The sequence below is a fragment of the Engystomops pustulosus genome, chromosome 4 (genome assembly GCF_040894005.1).
Source record: "Engystomops pustulosus chromosome 4, aEngPut4.maternal, whole genome shotgun sequence".
Lineage (NCBI taxonomy): Eukaryota > Metazoa > Chordata > Amphibia > Anura > Leptodactylidae > Engystomops > Engystomops pustulosus.
Window position 1 is genome coordinate 53,612,776 of NC_092414.1, and position 15,773 is coordinate 53,628,548.

General features: G+C 37.4%; 1 protein-coding gene across 1 annotated transcript in view; it reads left to right on the forward strand.

Moving 5' to 3' along the window:
- The window catches only part of SLIT3 (slit guidance ligand 3), a 315,456-nt gene that overhangs the window by 34,747 nt on the left and 264,936 nt on the right, over positions 1 to 15,773 (forward strand). Inside the window, exons 2-3 of the mRNA XM_072145924.1 lie at positions 9,331 to 9,402; positions 12,536 to 12,607. Coding sequence (XP_072002025.1) covers positions 9,331 to 9,402; positions 12,536 to 12,607 — 144 coding nt within the window. The remainder of the gene's footprint in view (positions 1 to 9,330; positions 9,403 to 12,535; positions 12,608 to 15,773) is intronic.

Below are 15,773 nucleotides of genomic sequence, written 5' to 3' on the forward strand. Positions count from 1 at the left end.
TCAGGCAGAATTTTGGGTTGTTTTCATGGCTTCCATGTTAACTTTGTCGCCACCCTGCTGTGTAATCCACAAAATATACTGGCAAACTTTTATCATGTACCGATATTATTTGAGCGCTTCTTGCTCACCTCCTTTGGTTCCTCTCTGCCACCCATTGGTTTGAAGCCTGAGTCCATTTAGGGTATGTCGCCATGACACTCTCTAGCCTGCTGCCGCTGCCTCTGCATGCCGTCCCCTATAGTGTCAGGGTCAATTATTGGATGTTTTAGATGCTATCTAGCTTCATTCTGTCACTCTGTCATGGCCATGCTGTTGCCCATAATTTTGGCATAATGGTGCGATTATGCAGCCTCAGAGGCATCCATGCATGCTGCCCCTGCTGTTTCCTGTCCATTTCCGTGGTGTTTCCATCCTTTTCTGAGGTTCCCAGGTGTTTGGCCAAGCTTCCCTGTGCAGAGCCTTGGTCCCCTTGAAAAATGCTCGAGTCTCCCATTGACTTCAATGGGGTTCGTTATTCGAGACGAGCACTCGAGCATCGGGAAAAGTTCGTCTCGAATAACGAGTACCCGAGCATTTTAGTGTTCGCTCATCTCTACTTATGACCATTTTATATTTCATTTTTGTTCAATAAATTAGCAAAAATATCTACATTTCTGTTTTGGCAGTGGAAGAGGAGGGTGCACACTAAGTTAGATTCCAAATTGCAGTTACAAGTGTGTAATACTTTATTTAAAAAATGCATCAAACAGAACTCCAACGCATTTCAGGGATATACAATACCCCTTTTTTCAAGTGTAAACACCTATTTGCTCCTACTGGAGACGGTCTTGGACTGTATGATCTGTTATTATGGAAAAAACTTTCCACTTGAAAAAGAAGTATTGTATATTCTCGAAACGTATTGTGGTTCTGTCTTATGCATTTTTTTTTAAATAAGGTATTACACACTTGTAACTGGCGATTTGGAATCCAATTTGGGGTACGTCCTCTTCTTCCGCTTCCTCTCTACGTCCAATTGTCTACACTCCAGCAATCCAGACTCGAGGTTTAAGTTGCCAGCTGCACCCACGGAAAATACCTAAACACACCTTCACTAGAGTTGTGCCTTAATTTGTGCACAATTTCTCTAGGTGAGCAAATTATATACTGTATACACACTGTGTACTATTTGTTTAGCTCTGTAATATTACCCTATAGGCGCTCTCTCGCCCAATATTTGTTCGCTATCTCTTCTGTTTGTTTTTGTCAGGATGGGGTTCAGAGTGTACATTAATGAGCAAAGAAAATAACTTTTTTGATCTTACCAATTGGATGCAAGGAGAAATTTAAAGGGGTCTGGATACTTTCTGTACCTACTGCACATTACCGCTATTGCACAAATCTAACCTGCGTAAATTACAACCCGTGTGGCCCAGCCTTTAGTGCCTTTTCAAAATAGTTCTTGTCTATTTTGTGTAGCTTAGAGACAAATATAATCAAATTTATTACACCAATTACATGATTACATTTATTTTATATATGAAAGGAAATCTAACAAACAGCGTTTTTCTTCAGTTACTGCCATACATGATACATTTAGTGAATGAGCTTTCATAAAGAACTTTGACATCTAAACAGACAGAGCGGTAAAATTAGGTGTCCTAATGTGGAGCTGGCAGGCGGAAAGCAAGTTCTGCATTTTATTAAGGCCATGTTTATCTGCGCAAGGAACAACGATCTTATTTAAGGAGCATTTTATAAACATTGTTTTGTCACTCTTCACGTTGCGCCGAGGAGTTTATTGAATGTGCCCAGATTATAGTGATTTTCTTTGATGCATTGATTTGCTTCTAAACAAAAGTTGACTTTCTCGAGAATTTCTCTGGTTGACTTGTCAGAGGCGTTTCTGAAGTACAAAGAGTAATTGAAGAACTCTTATTCATAAGCCATTGGTTAAAATAACATCCTTTGCCAAATGTAAGTACAGTCAGGAATTGGGATACATTATGTGCAGGAACAACAGAGTTTATACATAAGCTAGGAAAATGCGTGCATGGTTTTCAATAAGAATATTATCCATTTTGCTAGTAAAACTATCGTCCGTTTGCTATATTTAATCCTGTTTTTCCTTAGTTATCATAGCAGTCTTTTTCTGAAATGTGCACTGTGCGTCCTACCTACAGCTGTGAAGTTGCACCATTTTCTTTATAGGCTTTGTTTTTAGTATCTTTCACCGTGTGATCAAAACAGTCATGATGACACCAGATTTGTATGATTTATTTTACTTAAAATAAATGGGACTTCAAAGGGACTGTTCCAAGTATTTTAGTTGTGCCTAACCTGTGGATAGATGATTAGTGCAGGTCCGACTGCTAGAACCTCTACGGGTGACAAGAATGGGACCACCAACATTCCAGAGAAAGAGGTAACATTCTCACTTATAGGCGGAGCACACAAAGAGCATGCATCCGGCACTCCATTCACTGACTTTTGGAGTGCCCTGAGGTACCTAAGCGCTGTGCTCGGAAAAGAGTCTCTAAATCAAAATAACAGGATAAAAAACAGCAAGGGCAGGAAAGAACAGAATTGCATGTGACACCTGCTAATGCCTCATCAGGAGGTCTTCTATAGACGTGGAGGGTATGCTTACAATAGACGTCAGCTTTACAATATACTTTCCATCTGACTTTCCATCTGTTTTATCCTGTATTATGCTGTAGCATTTTTATTTAATACTCCTTCATGTATATTAGTGATTCTTCATTAAAGATTATTTATATGTTTTACATATTTTGAGTAGTAGTTTTGTAGGTCATGTTTGAAGGACCCTGTAACTCTTGTAGATGTATTGTGTAGGTTGTTGCCAGACAATACCTTAGGGCCAATGTTACAATAGATAAGAATTACTGGTGATAAAACTTAAAGTAGAGGCTGTGGTGATATGTATTAAATGAAGAGAAAAAAAATCAGCATTAAAACAAAGGAACTAGGTATTCTGGTTACCAATAAGATTACTACAATAATGATAGTTATCTAGTGTATGAGCTATCTATCACTTGAATTCAGGTCTTTTTTGTGTGTACTGAGGACAGTCATTTATGATACCATGTGCAGTAATGAATAGCTCTACAATGACACCTATGTATTTGAATGTGTGTAATGGATGATACATCTAGATTGAGAGATCAGTACAGGTGTAAGAGTGGTAAGAAATGTATGTGAAATTCCTGCCTGACTGCTTACATTGAATGTAGGTAGGGGACAGTGTTTTACATTTCCTGCATTATTTTATGAAATGTGACAGCAGGTAATGTGTATGTTTGCAAAATACAATGTATTTAATTTAGGCTCAAGAATATGTGGGTCATTTGACTGTAGTGAGCCAAGAACATTCTTCTACTGTAGTTATTAAGTTACTTTGGCAAACTTATTAATTCATCTGTTATTATGGCCAGACATTTACCAGCATTAACTGCAGATCATCCGACTTCATTAAATTTTATGCAGGCTATAGTTCACTTTTATATAAGGGCGTTCCTGAAACTAGTCTTTTGATTCATTAAAGCAATGGAAACTGCTCAGTTTGATTCCTGGATAACCCTGCACTCTAAAAAAAATAGTCATATTGTATGACTGGTCCTTTTTTATGAATATATACTTTCTTGTTTGTTATATTCATTGGAAATATTTGGGATTATAAATTGCTATTAAAATTCTCGATAACAATACCTTAGAGAATTGTTCAGGTAATTAAAGTGAACCTGTCAAATAATATTCCTGCCCTATCTGAGAGCAAGATGGGACAAAGGGAAAGAAGCTGAGCCATGTTATTTCTAAGTTTATGTGATTTGGAGACAAATTTATCATTACAACAAAAACCGTTCGGGTGCCACATCCCGGGTCGCAGGCACACATGTGCCCCAGCTCCCCTTCTTGCCTTACCTACCCGCGTTCCTGCTCCGGGAGCCCGGAGAATTAAAGGGACAGCGCACTGCTGATTGGTGCTAGCCATTCCCAGGAAATTGATAAAAGCCGGCCTCTCACAGCTATTTAATTTGATTTGCTGTGTTTCCAATTTCCCGTTGTGACCCCAGTTCTGTTTTTGACTGTGATCCCATGCTGCCTGTCCTGACCTTCTGCTACATCCCCGACTCCGATCCTGAGTCAAGCCAAAGTAACGCCTGTGGAACGTCCTGGTAGTACCACGCTGCAACAAGTCCAACATGCTTTGCAGAGGACTCTGATGAAAACCGGGTACCACTTAGACTCTGGTCGCAGGTGTCGGCTGTGTGATTGCGGTGGTACAGAGGATCGCCTAACACTGATCTTGACACATAAGACCATGGTGTGGGATTAACAGAGTGACCACTCCAGCCGTCAAGCCTTCATCTGGGGGTCAGATGAAGGCTTGACTGCTTAAACGTACGTCGGGGTCGGTGTGTGGTGTTCGCTCATGGGTAAGGTTCTATGTGCTAATTAACAACACTTAACATTCTCTACCTATACATGAGTATCGATCACTGGTTTACTCCCCCTCTCCTTCCCATATTTATATAGCATTCAAATATATGTTGTTTCACTTGAAAATTACATGTTAGCAGATTTTGACTTGTACCCACGCCGTTTCTAGCCAGGGATATTGTCCCCTGAGCATATGTCTAATTGTAAAAATGATTTTAAGATATATTTACAATAAAATTGATTTTTAACCTTTACATGACTTCAACGAGGTGGAATTTTTGCTTTCTTGGTTTAACTAATTACTGTGATGTCCATATTACTCTTATTCGTCCTGTTTATAGATGATTGAATCTTTTAAGATTCTGTTTGCCGAATGTTTCAAATTATATGGGTCCGAGTGTGAATCTATTCAGTCCTAACCAATGTTTCTCCATTTGTCCTCAATATTTTTCCTTTTTTTTCATTTCTCCATGCCCGTACCATTTGTTTTCATGCATTTTGAACCAAACATACCTTGAGAATGCTGTAGCTACACTGATGCAGAAACATATCTTGTTTAGTTCCTGATCCTGGGGGTGGTACAGCAATTGATTACTTCTGCCTGTCAGGGACAACACATTAATTACATCATTCTCTGGAGCAGTGCATAATCAGAGTGAGAAGAAATGCCAAGCCAGCCAGAGGAGCGAAGAGACTCATTATCATAATAGTATAGTTTTTTTTAAAGAAAAAACACTCAATTCAGGTATTGAACAAGATATGTTTCTGCATCAGTGTAGCTACAGCATTCTCAAGGTATATTTGGTTCATAATGCAAAAAGCAAATGGTAGATTTCCTTTAAGCTGGAATGATAGCAGTAGCTAGCTGCCAGTTTAAAAGATTCATCCTAAGTGAAGCAAAAAAAATATGGTACCATTTCTATAATATGCATAAAAATTTAAGACATATTTGTGAGTGGCCCTTTGTGATTTATGGGTTAATGAACAAAATACTGAGTCCTTGTCAATTATCCATGTAGTGTCCTATGTCATTTCCTCATTGTTAGGCCACTGGGGACTCCTGGTAAAAAAGAGGACAAAGTGTCTTTGTCTGGCATATGACTAGAAATGAGTTTTGGATGACAATGGGAGGAGGAGATAATATGATACGCTGGGTACATACACAAGTGTTCTATCTATCCAGGACATCGGGGTAATCTGACCAGTTTCATATCATGTTAAGTTACACTTCACGCTGAACAGAATATTGAGTGTGGTACAAGACAATATGCTGCTTTGCTAGAAATGACCGAGTCATATTTGCATCTTGAGTGCTTAATCCTACCTAGTCTCTGAGATTTTCAGGCTGCATTCCTCAGTGTAAACCTCCTTTAAGTCCTGCCATTCTTATGATTCACCGCAGTAGTTTTTCATAGCATTGACATGAATTTGCTGTGGTATAATGCTGTATTGGCTCAGTATAGAAAAGACTGACATTTCTTCTAGATATACAAGTAAAGGTTTATTTCCGTATGTCACATCTCCATGGTGAACAATCAGTTTGGTATTTATTGTGTACACACAGAATTGCTAGTACATTATTGTACAGGCAGTCCCCTGGTTACGTACAAGATAGGGTCCGGAGGTTTGTTCTTAAGTTGAATTTTATGTAAGTCGAAACTGTATATTTAATCATTGTAGATCCAGACAAAAAATTTTTTTGGCCCCAGTGACAATTGGAGTTTAAACATTTTTTGCTGTAATGGGACCAAGGATTATCTTTAAAGCTTCATTACAGACACATTACAGCTGATTATTGCAATCTGGGACTATTGCAAAGCATCCAGAGAGCTTCACCAGAGGTCAGAGGGGTCTGTCTGTAACTATGGGTTGTCAGTCAGTCGGGTGTCCTTAAGTAGGGGACCGCCTGTATTTTAAATGTGTGGCAATAAACCGGAACAAACAAAAAGTAGATTTTGAGCATATTAGGTATAATGTATTACATAGTCTATGTTTGAGTCTTGATATTAAAAAGTTACCTATTTTTACACGAGTCATCAGTTTTTCTATTCTGCTTTTGTAGTTTTCACTCATGGTATAGAAGTTTCCAAGTTTCCTTACACTGTCTTCAGCTTCGTATGGTTACAACTGCACTGTCTCATTTTAACCCATTCATTACAATGTACGATTTGCACATTGTAAAGAATGATGAGGAAAATCCGCATATACTGCCATACTGTAGTATAGCAGTATATAAAAGGATCAATCAGATAACCTAGGGTTAAAGTACCCTAGGGGGTCTGAAAAATAGTAAAAATAAAAAAAAAAGGATAAAAAAATTATATTAAAAAAAAATAAAATCACCCCCCTTTTACTAGAACTAATATAAATATAAATAAACAGTAAAAATCATAAACACATTGGGGGTAATTTACTAAGGGCCCGATTGGCGTTTTTCCGACGTATTAGCCGAATATTTCTGATTTGCGCCGATTTCCCTGAATTGCCCCGGGATTTTGGCAGACGCGATCGGATTGTGGTGCATCGGCGCTGGCATGCACGCAACGGAAATCGGGGGGCGTGGCCGAACGAAAACCCGATGGATTCGGAAAAAACTAATTAAAAAAAAAAAAAGTGTCGCGAAAATTGCACTTACCTTCACTCAGCCCGGCTCGGTGTATTCCAGTGCGTTCCGATGCTCTTCAGCGCAGCAGCGTGGACCCGAATCCACCGCAGAGAACGCGCTGCTGGATCGGGAATGGACCGGGTAAGTAAATCTGCCCCATTAGGTATTGCCACATCTGAAAATGTATAATCTATCAAAATATATAACCTTTTTTTTACTGCACTTAACCCTGTAAGGGAAAATAGCGCCCAAAGTCAAAAGTGGCACTATTTTGCCATTTTGAAAAATACAAAAAATTCTATAAAAAGAGATCAAAAGGTTGTATACTCCTACAAACGGTCAACAAATCAGCGTCACAAAAAAATTACACCTCCCACAGCTTTGTACACTGAAGTACGAAAAAGTTATTAGCGCCATAAGAAAAAAAATTTGTACGGGAGGTTTTAATTTCTGTAAATGTATGAAAACATTGTAAAACCTAAACAAATATGTTATCCCCGTGATCGCACCGACCCAAAGAATAAAGGAGACATGTCATTTGAGGCACACATTGAAATCCGGAAAATCTTGGAGCAAACCTGTCACGAGGTTCCTACAGCTGATTTTAAAAATGCCTTTGTTAGCATTCTGAATGATTTCAGTCATTTATAAAACATTTATAAAAGTCCTCTGTGCTGCAGATTCACAGGCTGTTACATCCTCCAATTCACCCAAAGCTGCCTAGATTACAGGACGTACATGAGGGGAGAGTGAGACCGAGACGTGCTGCTGCAGTGTTACAACAGCCTGTGAAGCCAGAGCACAAAGGGCTTCTGTAACACTTCTGACTCATTAGTATAATTTTTAAAGGTTTATTTGGTCAATTTCTGCTAACAGGTTCCCTTTAAGTATATGACCACACTTTATTTACTCTGAAGTAAGAAGGAAATGTTTCCTTAAAATTGTTTGCTTGGGGATCATGAACATAAGTATACATGGGAAGTACAGATCTCATGTTATCCTATACATATCCTTTTGCACACTGCTCATTTTGTGGGAATGTTGTGTTCCAAATTTTGGAAAAGTTGCATCCTGAACTAAACTTCAGATGCCAAGTGAGGGAACTGGACTGATGCCTACTTCTCCGTGGGCAGCAATCATGGTTTTAGGGCTTTACGTTCTTCATTTTGGATCATTATATGTTACCGGAGCCTATCTCTTTTTACCCCTATGAGTTCCAAATGTGGAATTGTACAGACAGAAGTTTAAAAAATACTTTTCACTTTCTTTTAGCATTTTTAATGAATTTTGATTTTTTTTTTTTCTTATGTTCTGTAAAAATAATTTTTATAATAATATGTTATTTTTGGTGAAACTGGAGCTATTCTGAAGGTACCATTCCATGATAGTCTGCAACATTTTCAGTCTGCCACTGCTTTGGTAATATCATGTCCCCTCTGAATTGGGGAAATGACATTAGGATATTTTACTACTTGTAGACATTTCACAAGTGACAAAATTATACAACAAGAAAACAAAAAACACATGTATTTTAACTTAAAGGCATTCCAGGCCTTAATATTTTCCAGTAAGGATGCATCCAATGTATCCAAGTGGATTATGCTGGATGATCATTTTGGTGACTCTTTAGGTGACTCAATTTCTTTGCATAAGACTTCCTATTGTTTGCCATCCTCTTCACATCTAATTATCTTCACACCGTCTACATGTCTAGAACTCATAATACATTGTGATAAACATGAGCACCAATTATTGCTGTAAATGAAGCCAGCTAATGGATTAACCTTTGTAAATAATCCACATTGAGCCATATACAGGCTGTTCCCTACTTAAGAACACCCGATTTACAACCCCTAGTTACAAACGGACCCTTGGATTTTGGGAACTATATATATTTATATTTATAGCAGCTCTAAAAGGTGACTGTAATGAAGCTTTATAGTTAATCCTGGTTCTTATGACAATCCAACATCTTTAAAATCCAATCGTCACAGAGACAAAAAAATTTTGGCTGGGGCTACAATTATACAATAAACAGTTCAGACTTTCATACAAGTTCATCTTAAGAACAAACCTACAGAACCTATCATGTACATAACCCGGGGACTGCCTGTAATTCAGTTGGTGCTTCTGCAACTCCTAACCGCACCAATTTATTATATGATAAAATGTATGATTATATTATAATATTATTTCAATAATATTTATTATTATGCTTAGAATTTTACATTTTGACTTGCTGTATGCATTTATTAATATATTATTGTTTTTTTTCCTTATTTCAGAGATTTGGATAAAAATAATATTACAAGGATTACCAAGACGGATTTTGCTGGCCTGAAAAATCTTCGAGTACTGTAGGTTGCACCTTAAAAAATTAAAAAGCTTCAAATAACCTTACATAATATAAGTGCTATAATTTGTCTTTTTATATGGGGGCATCCTAATAAATAACCTCTATACTATATTAGTGCTATAATTTGTCTTTTTGTATGGGGGCATCCTAATAAATAACCTCTATACTATACTACAACTTTACTTCTAGGGACCTAGATTCCAGGTTCCTAGAAATTCCTTAGATAGGCTATATACTCCTTTATCACGTCTTATAATAGTGGTTTCCTTTTAGTACAAACATTATAAAGATTTTGGATAGAAGATCCTATTTGTTCAAGGTGTACTGTACAGACAGAAACCTTATTCATATAAATGTTAAAGCTGACAATATCATTATTACTGCTTCTGCACCTACAAACCTCACAACGGTGATAATTGTATGGAGGTCACAGAACTGACATTGCAGTTTACTTTGACATTTCACAAACTGTTACCATAAGCAAAACCACTATAGGTTTACTAGTCTGTTTACTAAGTGTATTGAATTCTTCCTAGTCTCAGTATGCTACCTCATTGAATGTATACTATGATAAGATGAAATCCCGTGCCCATGGTATGACCAGGGGAGATTTTTATTACAATAAATGAGCCCTCTTAGCACCAACTTAGTTTTAGAAATGCATTTTGCAGTACATATATGCTGGCTAGGAATCTTTATCTGGTTATAAATGACCCCTGTCTACTCGCTACTTTCTTGTTCACTGCACTATGCAACTATATTGTGCTGGCATTTTATACATTTGGATGGTATTTATTCAGGATATGAAGCATCTAATAAAATGTGTGCCATGTTTACCAACAGAAAAAGTAACATTAACACCCCCCCCCCAGCTTCCAAAATGATGTTATAAATTAGCTCTATACTGTCAGGATATCTATACAAGTTGTAGGTAATTTTGAGCAGAATTTCAGCATATAGTTTGTTGTTTGCTCACAAATCCTGCTCTAAATCCTGCTGTCAGGATATATTTAGCTTTTTTGCTTAGAAATCCTGCTCTAAATCACACAAACCTGTATATGAGTTTTTCTCCCTCTATCATATTCTGATAGAGGTTTACCAGGTTTAATTTTATGCTTAAAGGTTGGCATTGATTGGAAAGGTCTACACATAGGGGCATTACCACCACAAGTCTATAGAGCTCTCCTCAATCCCCACCACCTTACTCCTACAGAGGGGGATTCGTGAGGAACCCTTTGTCATTTTAATGTGTAGCCATTGCCAATCAAAGCCAAAGCAGGATGTCCAAATTGTTAAATAAAACTTAACTTTTAATTATAACCTATAAAACATGTTCATCATGAACCACAAAGTGCAATATCAAAATAGCAAAAAGAGGGGGGGGGGGGCGTTTACCGTATTAAATGTTAAAACTTTGTCATCATATTTGTTTCATACCATTCGACCACTAAGATCTTTGGTCTGACACGACCCCGAATAATACAGCCGTATACTAGTATATCGCACTAGTAAATATAACACAATGCATAGTCACTTTATGTGCGGCTGTTCTAACAAAATCGAGCAGAGGCTCGTATTGTACAAGTTACTCTAGCATGGTGACTAGATGTCTTGATGTGGGCGCCATTCTTTTTAGCTATAACCCGGTGAGGCGGAGTTAGAACAGTCACACATGATGTGAAGGCAGCAACTCTTCATATTTCCCCTGATGATTACTTGATGATTGATGATGTATGACGCATGAAACGCATAGAGATTAGATAATAGCATTAGGGACTAACAGAGATTATCAGGGACATTGTTGAGACCGTCCTTGTCAGGGCGGGAGTACTTGTGGGGCTAGGACATCAGCTGATCGTAGGGTATAATAGGTCCTGCACACCTGGATCGATGCCTTCTGGATCAAGAGACTACATGTTGAAAACTGATGAGATCCACCTGATTATTTCCCTACTGTCCCTAATTAGATATATTTTCTCTGGGGTTATATGACTATGCATTGCGTTATATTTACTATTGCGATATACTAGTATACGGTGCTGTATTAGTGGGGACCGCGTCAGATCAAAGATCTTAGTTGTTGAATGGTATGAAACAAATATGATGACAAAGTTTTAACATTTGACACCTATCAACTAGATGGTCGATATTGCACTTTGTGATGAACATGTTTTATAGCTAATGATTAAAAAGTTTTATTTAACAATTTGGACATCCTGCTTTGGCTTTTATGAATTTCTTGGATGTATTTATGGACTGGTGATTTTGTCTGCCATCTATCAAGGGCAACATTTTCTGGCTTGTAAAGTAAACTTTAGTTTTTAATTTTGTAAAAAATTGGGGCCCTTGCCCCAATGTGGTCTTCCATTCTATGTCAGAAAGAACCATGGGTGCACATTTCTTTGGCTCTCCGTTCCTGTGTTGCACCTCTCCACAACTCTGTTGACACTCCTGATGAGGCCACATGTGTCAGAGGTCATACAGCTGCAGAGACCACTCAGCAGCCTCGACGTTTACAGAAGAGACAATGCAAAGTTTACAGTGGTGTTTGTGTTATTTCTTGTATGACCAATGAGGCCACTGATTAGTGGTTGTAAGAGCTTGGCGTTTATATGACCTCTGATGCTTCTACAGAATGGTATGACACTTGATCAGGCCCCATGGGGTGTTCAAGGTTACCTAGACAAGTTCACTTTTAAAAATGGTTATAAAGGAAGTTGAGTAGTTACTATGTTGTTAAATTGTAATGTTACCAAAAGGTGAAAAGTCGATTAACAACTGGGTGTTACCGAGTTAGTGTTATTAGTGCTGACACTGAAACGAGACATAGCTTTCACAGGGTCAACTCACATTTGACTATATATGCATGCATTTCTACAAGGAATTATTAAGGAAAGGTACAATGAAAAGACAAAATGCGCCCGCTGTAATATGTTATGAAGAATATAATTTTTAATTAAAACAGATCTGTTTCCTCAAATAGTTTTAGTACTGTTCACCTTTAAAATATTTATTTTAATTATTTAACTGCAACAATTGTTCCAAAAGTTTCCTTACATAGTTTGCCTTCAGATATAAAAGAGAAGAAAAAAGAATTTCATTTATTTGATGACTGAAATGCTTTTTTGTTTTAGGCATTTGGAGGATAACCAAATCAGTATCATTGAGCGGGGAGCATTTCAAGACTTAAAGCAATTAGAACGGATGTAAGTACTTACAAATCTAATTACTAAAAAAATAAAGGATTTTAGAGGTTGAGGCTGAAAAAAAGAAAACAATTGTAATGACATAGTCTAGCTGCCTAAAAGGGGAAAGAAGAAAAAGCATGTTATGTGTTATATAAAAATATATCTAAAATGATTGTTCTGACTGTAGCATTGGATGCTTCATGCTATTGGATGCTATAGCAATGTAGCATTGGATGAATACCTTGGGCGAATTTATATAACAATTCTTTTATATTATAATATTATGTTTGAACTCGAAAAACCTTCAGCCATCCCTAGACATAGTTGTACAGAAGGAAATTTGATATTCCAGCCTCTTGATGTAACTTCCCATAAAAGTTGCTTTTTTTTTTCATCAAGCATTTTATTGGTTTTCAATAATAAACAATAACATACATACATGTCTGCAGTCATTATTACTATTGACTATGATCCTAGTATATCTAACCAGGTAATATATGATAACAGGTCATATAAGAGGAAAGAGTAAGGGTAATAAGTGGTAAATAGGGAAGGGGGGGGGTCCTGTGTTTTGAAGGTTGAACTTTGTGTGGTAGAAAAAGCTATCCAGATATTAATGGCTGATAGGTGTGGCTAGCCATCCATAAGTCTCCCTCTTTACCGAAGTTATGCCAGCACGTTGGTGAAGAGGTGGGAAAAATGAGGTGAAATCTGGAAGGTGTGAAATACCATCCAAGATGATATTTTTTGTAAATTTAAATTTAACAGTTGAACGCTAGTAGAATTTTATCTGCACCTGTTACATATATTTACTCTGTATAAAGTATGACACATCTTATGTAGAATTAGGAAAAATAATTTGATAACCCAACAGCATTGGAGATGATATTTCAGAATGCTTCATTTGGAACAGTATTGACCTGATTATAGAAGACTATGCTTCCTGAAATACAACCTTCAGGAGTACATTCACATGTGCCGTACATGGATATTTAATGGATAGTTATGAAAATGAAACCACACAAGTGAGGTACAGTAGATAAATGTGACTAATGTGGGAACAAACCCTTGTCAAGAACCTTTGACATTCTAGTTCCATTATTTTTTATAGAATCTGATATAATTTTTAAAATGTATATAATGTACCATATGTCAGCGCACGAAAATCCTGTCGTCCGATAATTCTACTAATGGAAAAAATGAAAAGAATGCTACCCCCGTAGATAAACACTGTGGTTAAGTAGATTGTGCTATTAGCCTTGATTCTGTTATTAACGGGATCACGCATCATTTCCATAGGCATTCAGCATCCTGTGTTGGTAAGGGAGCCAAGCTTGGAAAACAGTGTTTCACGTGTTTGCTGTGGAACATTATTACATCTGATTTGTCTTGGTGTAAAATATGTAAAGAATGCAGTTAGACTTTTCTAGTATGAAGATAAAGGGAGAATTGTTCCCAAACTGACAGAAGTCTCATGGTTACATTATTGAACAATGTTACTTGCCCTCTCATCACGTATCCTCAACTTTTTTATTTAACGGGACCATCAGGCACATACTACAAGTCATCTTTGGGAACCGGTAACATCCCCATTGTAGTGTTAGATGGAAAGCTCAAATAGTTGTTTGATGTTGTAGTATTTAAATTGTGAGTTATTAGAAGAAAGTGGCTGGTTTACGTGAATAAATGTTAGGCCTTGTGCACACAGATGCATTCTTTGGGGCGCAAGCTAAGAGTTATTTTTTTACTCACGGCCTCTATTGGTAACGTCATGGCACTGTGCCACAGGCCAGGCAACGGCTGGCGCTGGCAGTATTTTCTGTTGATATCAGTGGAATGAGTGATGCATTGGGGCAGATTATTATTAGGTGTTTTTTATTCCAGTTTTTTTGGAGTGACTTGGTGTCTTTTGCACTTATCATAGTGACTTTGACTGTTTGATAAATTTCACACATGAGGTGTTAATGTCTGCAATGGACATGCAACTTTTTAGTTTTAACAATTTAAAAAGTCTCACAAAATTTGCAAATTTGGCGCAACTAGTAGAGAACATGTTTTATTTGTAATCTGTTTAGCCCCTGTTTCCTTCATTTTCGATCCTAATTTTAATTCATACAGTATACCATAATATAGATTTATGTATATATTTTCCATTATACACCTGACTATGGCAACTAATGGATACCATGTAGGATAACCACTTACAATTGTTGCATACACTTAGGATATTCCATTCATTTCAGGGGTTTAGTTTGATGACTAGAAAATGGGGCACATTTACTTATAAAGTAGGAAACGGCACTTAAAGTGCTATTTCCATATATATTGCTGGTTACCGCGATTCACTAGAAATCATGAATGTGTCGCTTCCCCGCACTGGCCCAACAGAGTTCACTATCTTTTTTGTGGTGCTCTTTTACTATACGGCGTGCAACACAATTTTCAAGTTAAATATAGCGCTTGGTCCAAATCAGTCTGTCCAACCAATGGCATGCCCCCTAATTTGTGTTGCATGGTGGATGGCGCAGCTGCGCCACAAAAGTGGCGCAAAGCCCTTAGTAAATGTTCCCGAATATCTTTAATCCCCATTTTCTTATGTGGAACAGTTGCAGAAAGTTAATATATGACCAGTGTGAAATCTTCGACTGACAAGTTCACTTTACCCATCTAGGGTACATAAAAGTGACAGAATTTGTATGGTTGTTCAGATCTGAATGTGATGGAAAGAGGGTAGATTTATGAAATCCTTATAGCAAGCAATATGGGCAGTTCTGCTTTTCTGATACAAACCTAAATGTCTGGTAAATTGCAGTTTTTATCTGAGCTGGAGTTTTGTGCATGGCCTTTTCTTTATTACTAAATGGAACAGTAAAAGCTTTCTAGTTTTCATTTGTTCAATGATTCAGTTATCCAAATACAGCCACTAATTCAAATGGCAAAAGAAAATTACATTTTTCATTTTTTTCATTGCTCTCTTGTGGCGATGTAAAGAATTTAATTATATGTGGTATTTTGTATGAATTGAAATGCCATTGTATCCAGAGCATATGGTACAATAGAGGAGGATTGATGCAGGGCACAGAATTGCCATTCCTTATGCTGTATTATGTCTGATTGAAGGTGACAGCTTGTGCTTGTAGAAGTGCACCTGTCTGATATCCGGAGCTGGGCAAAGAATCATTGC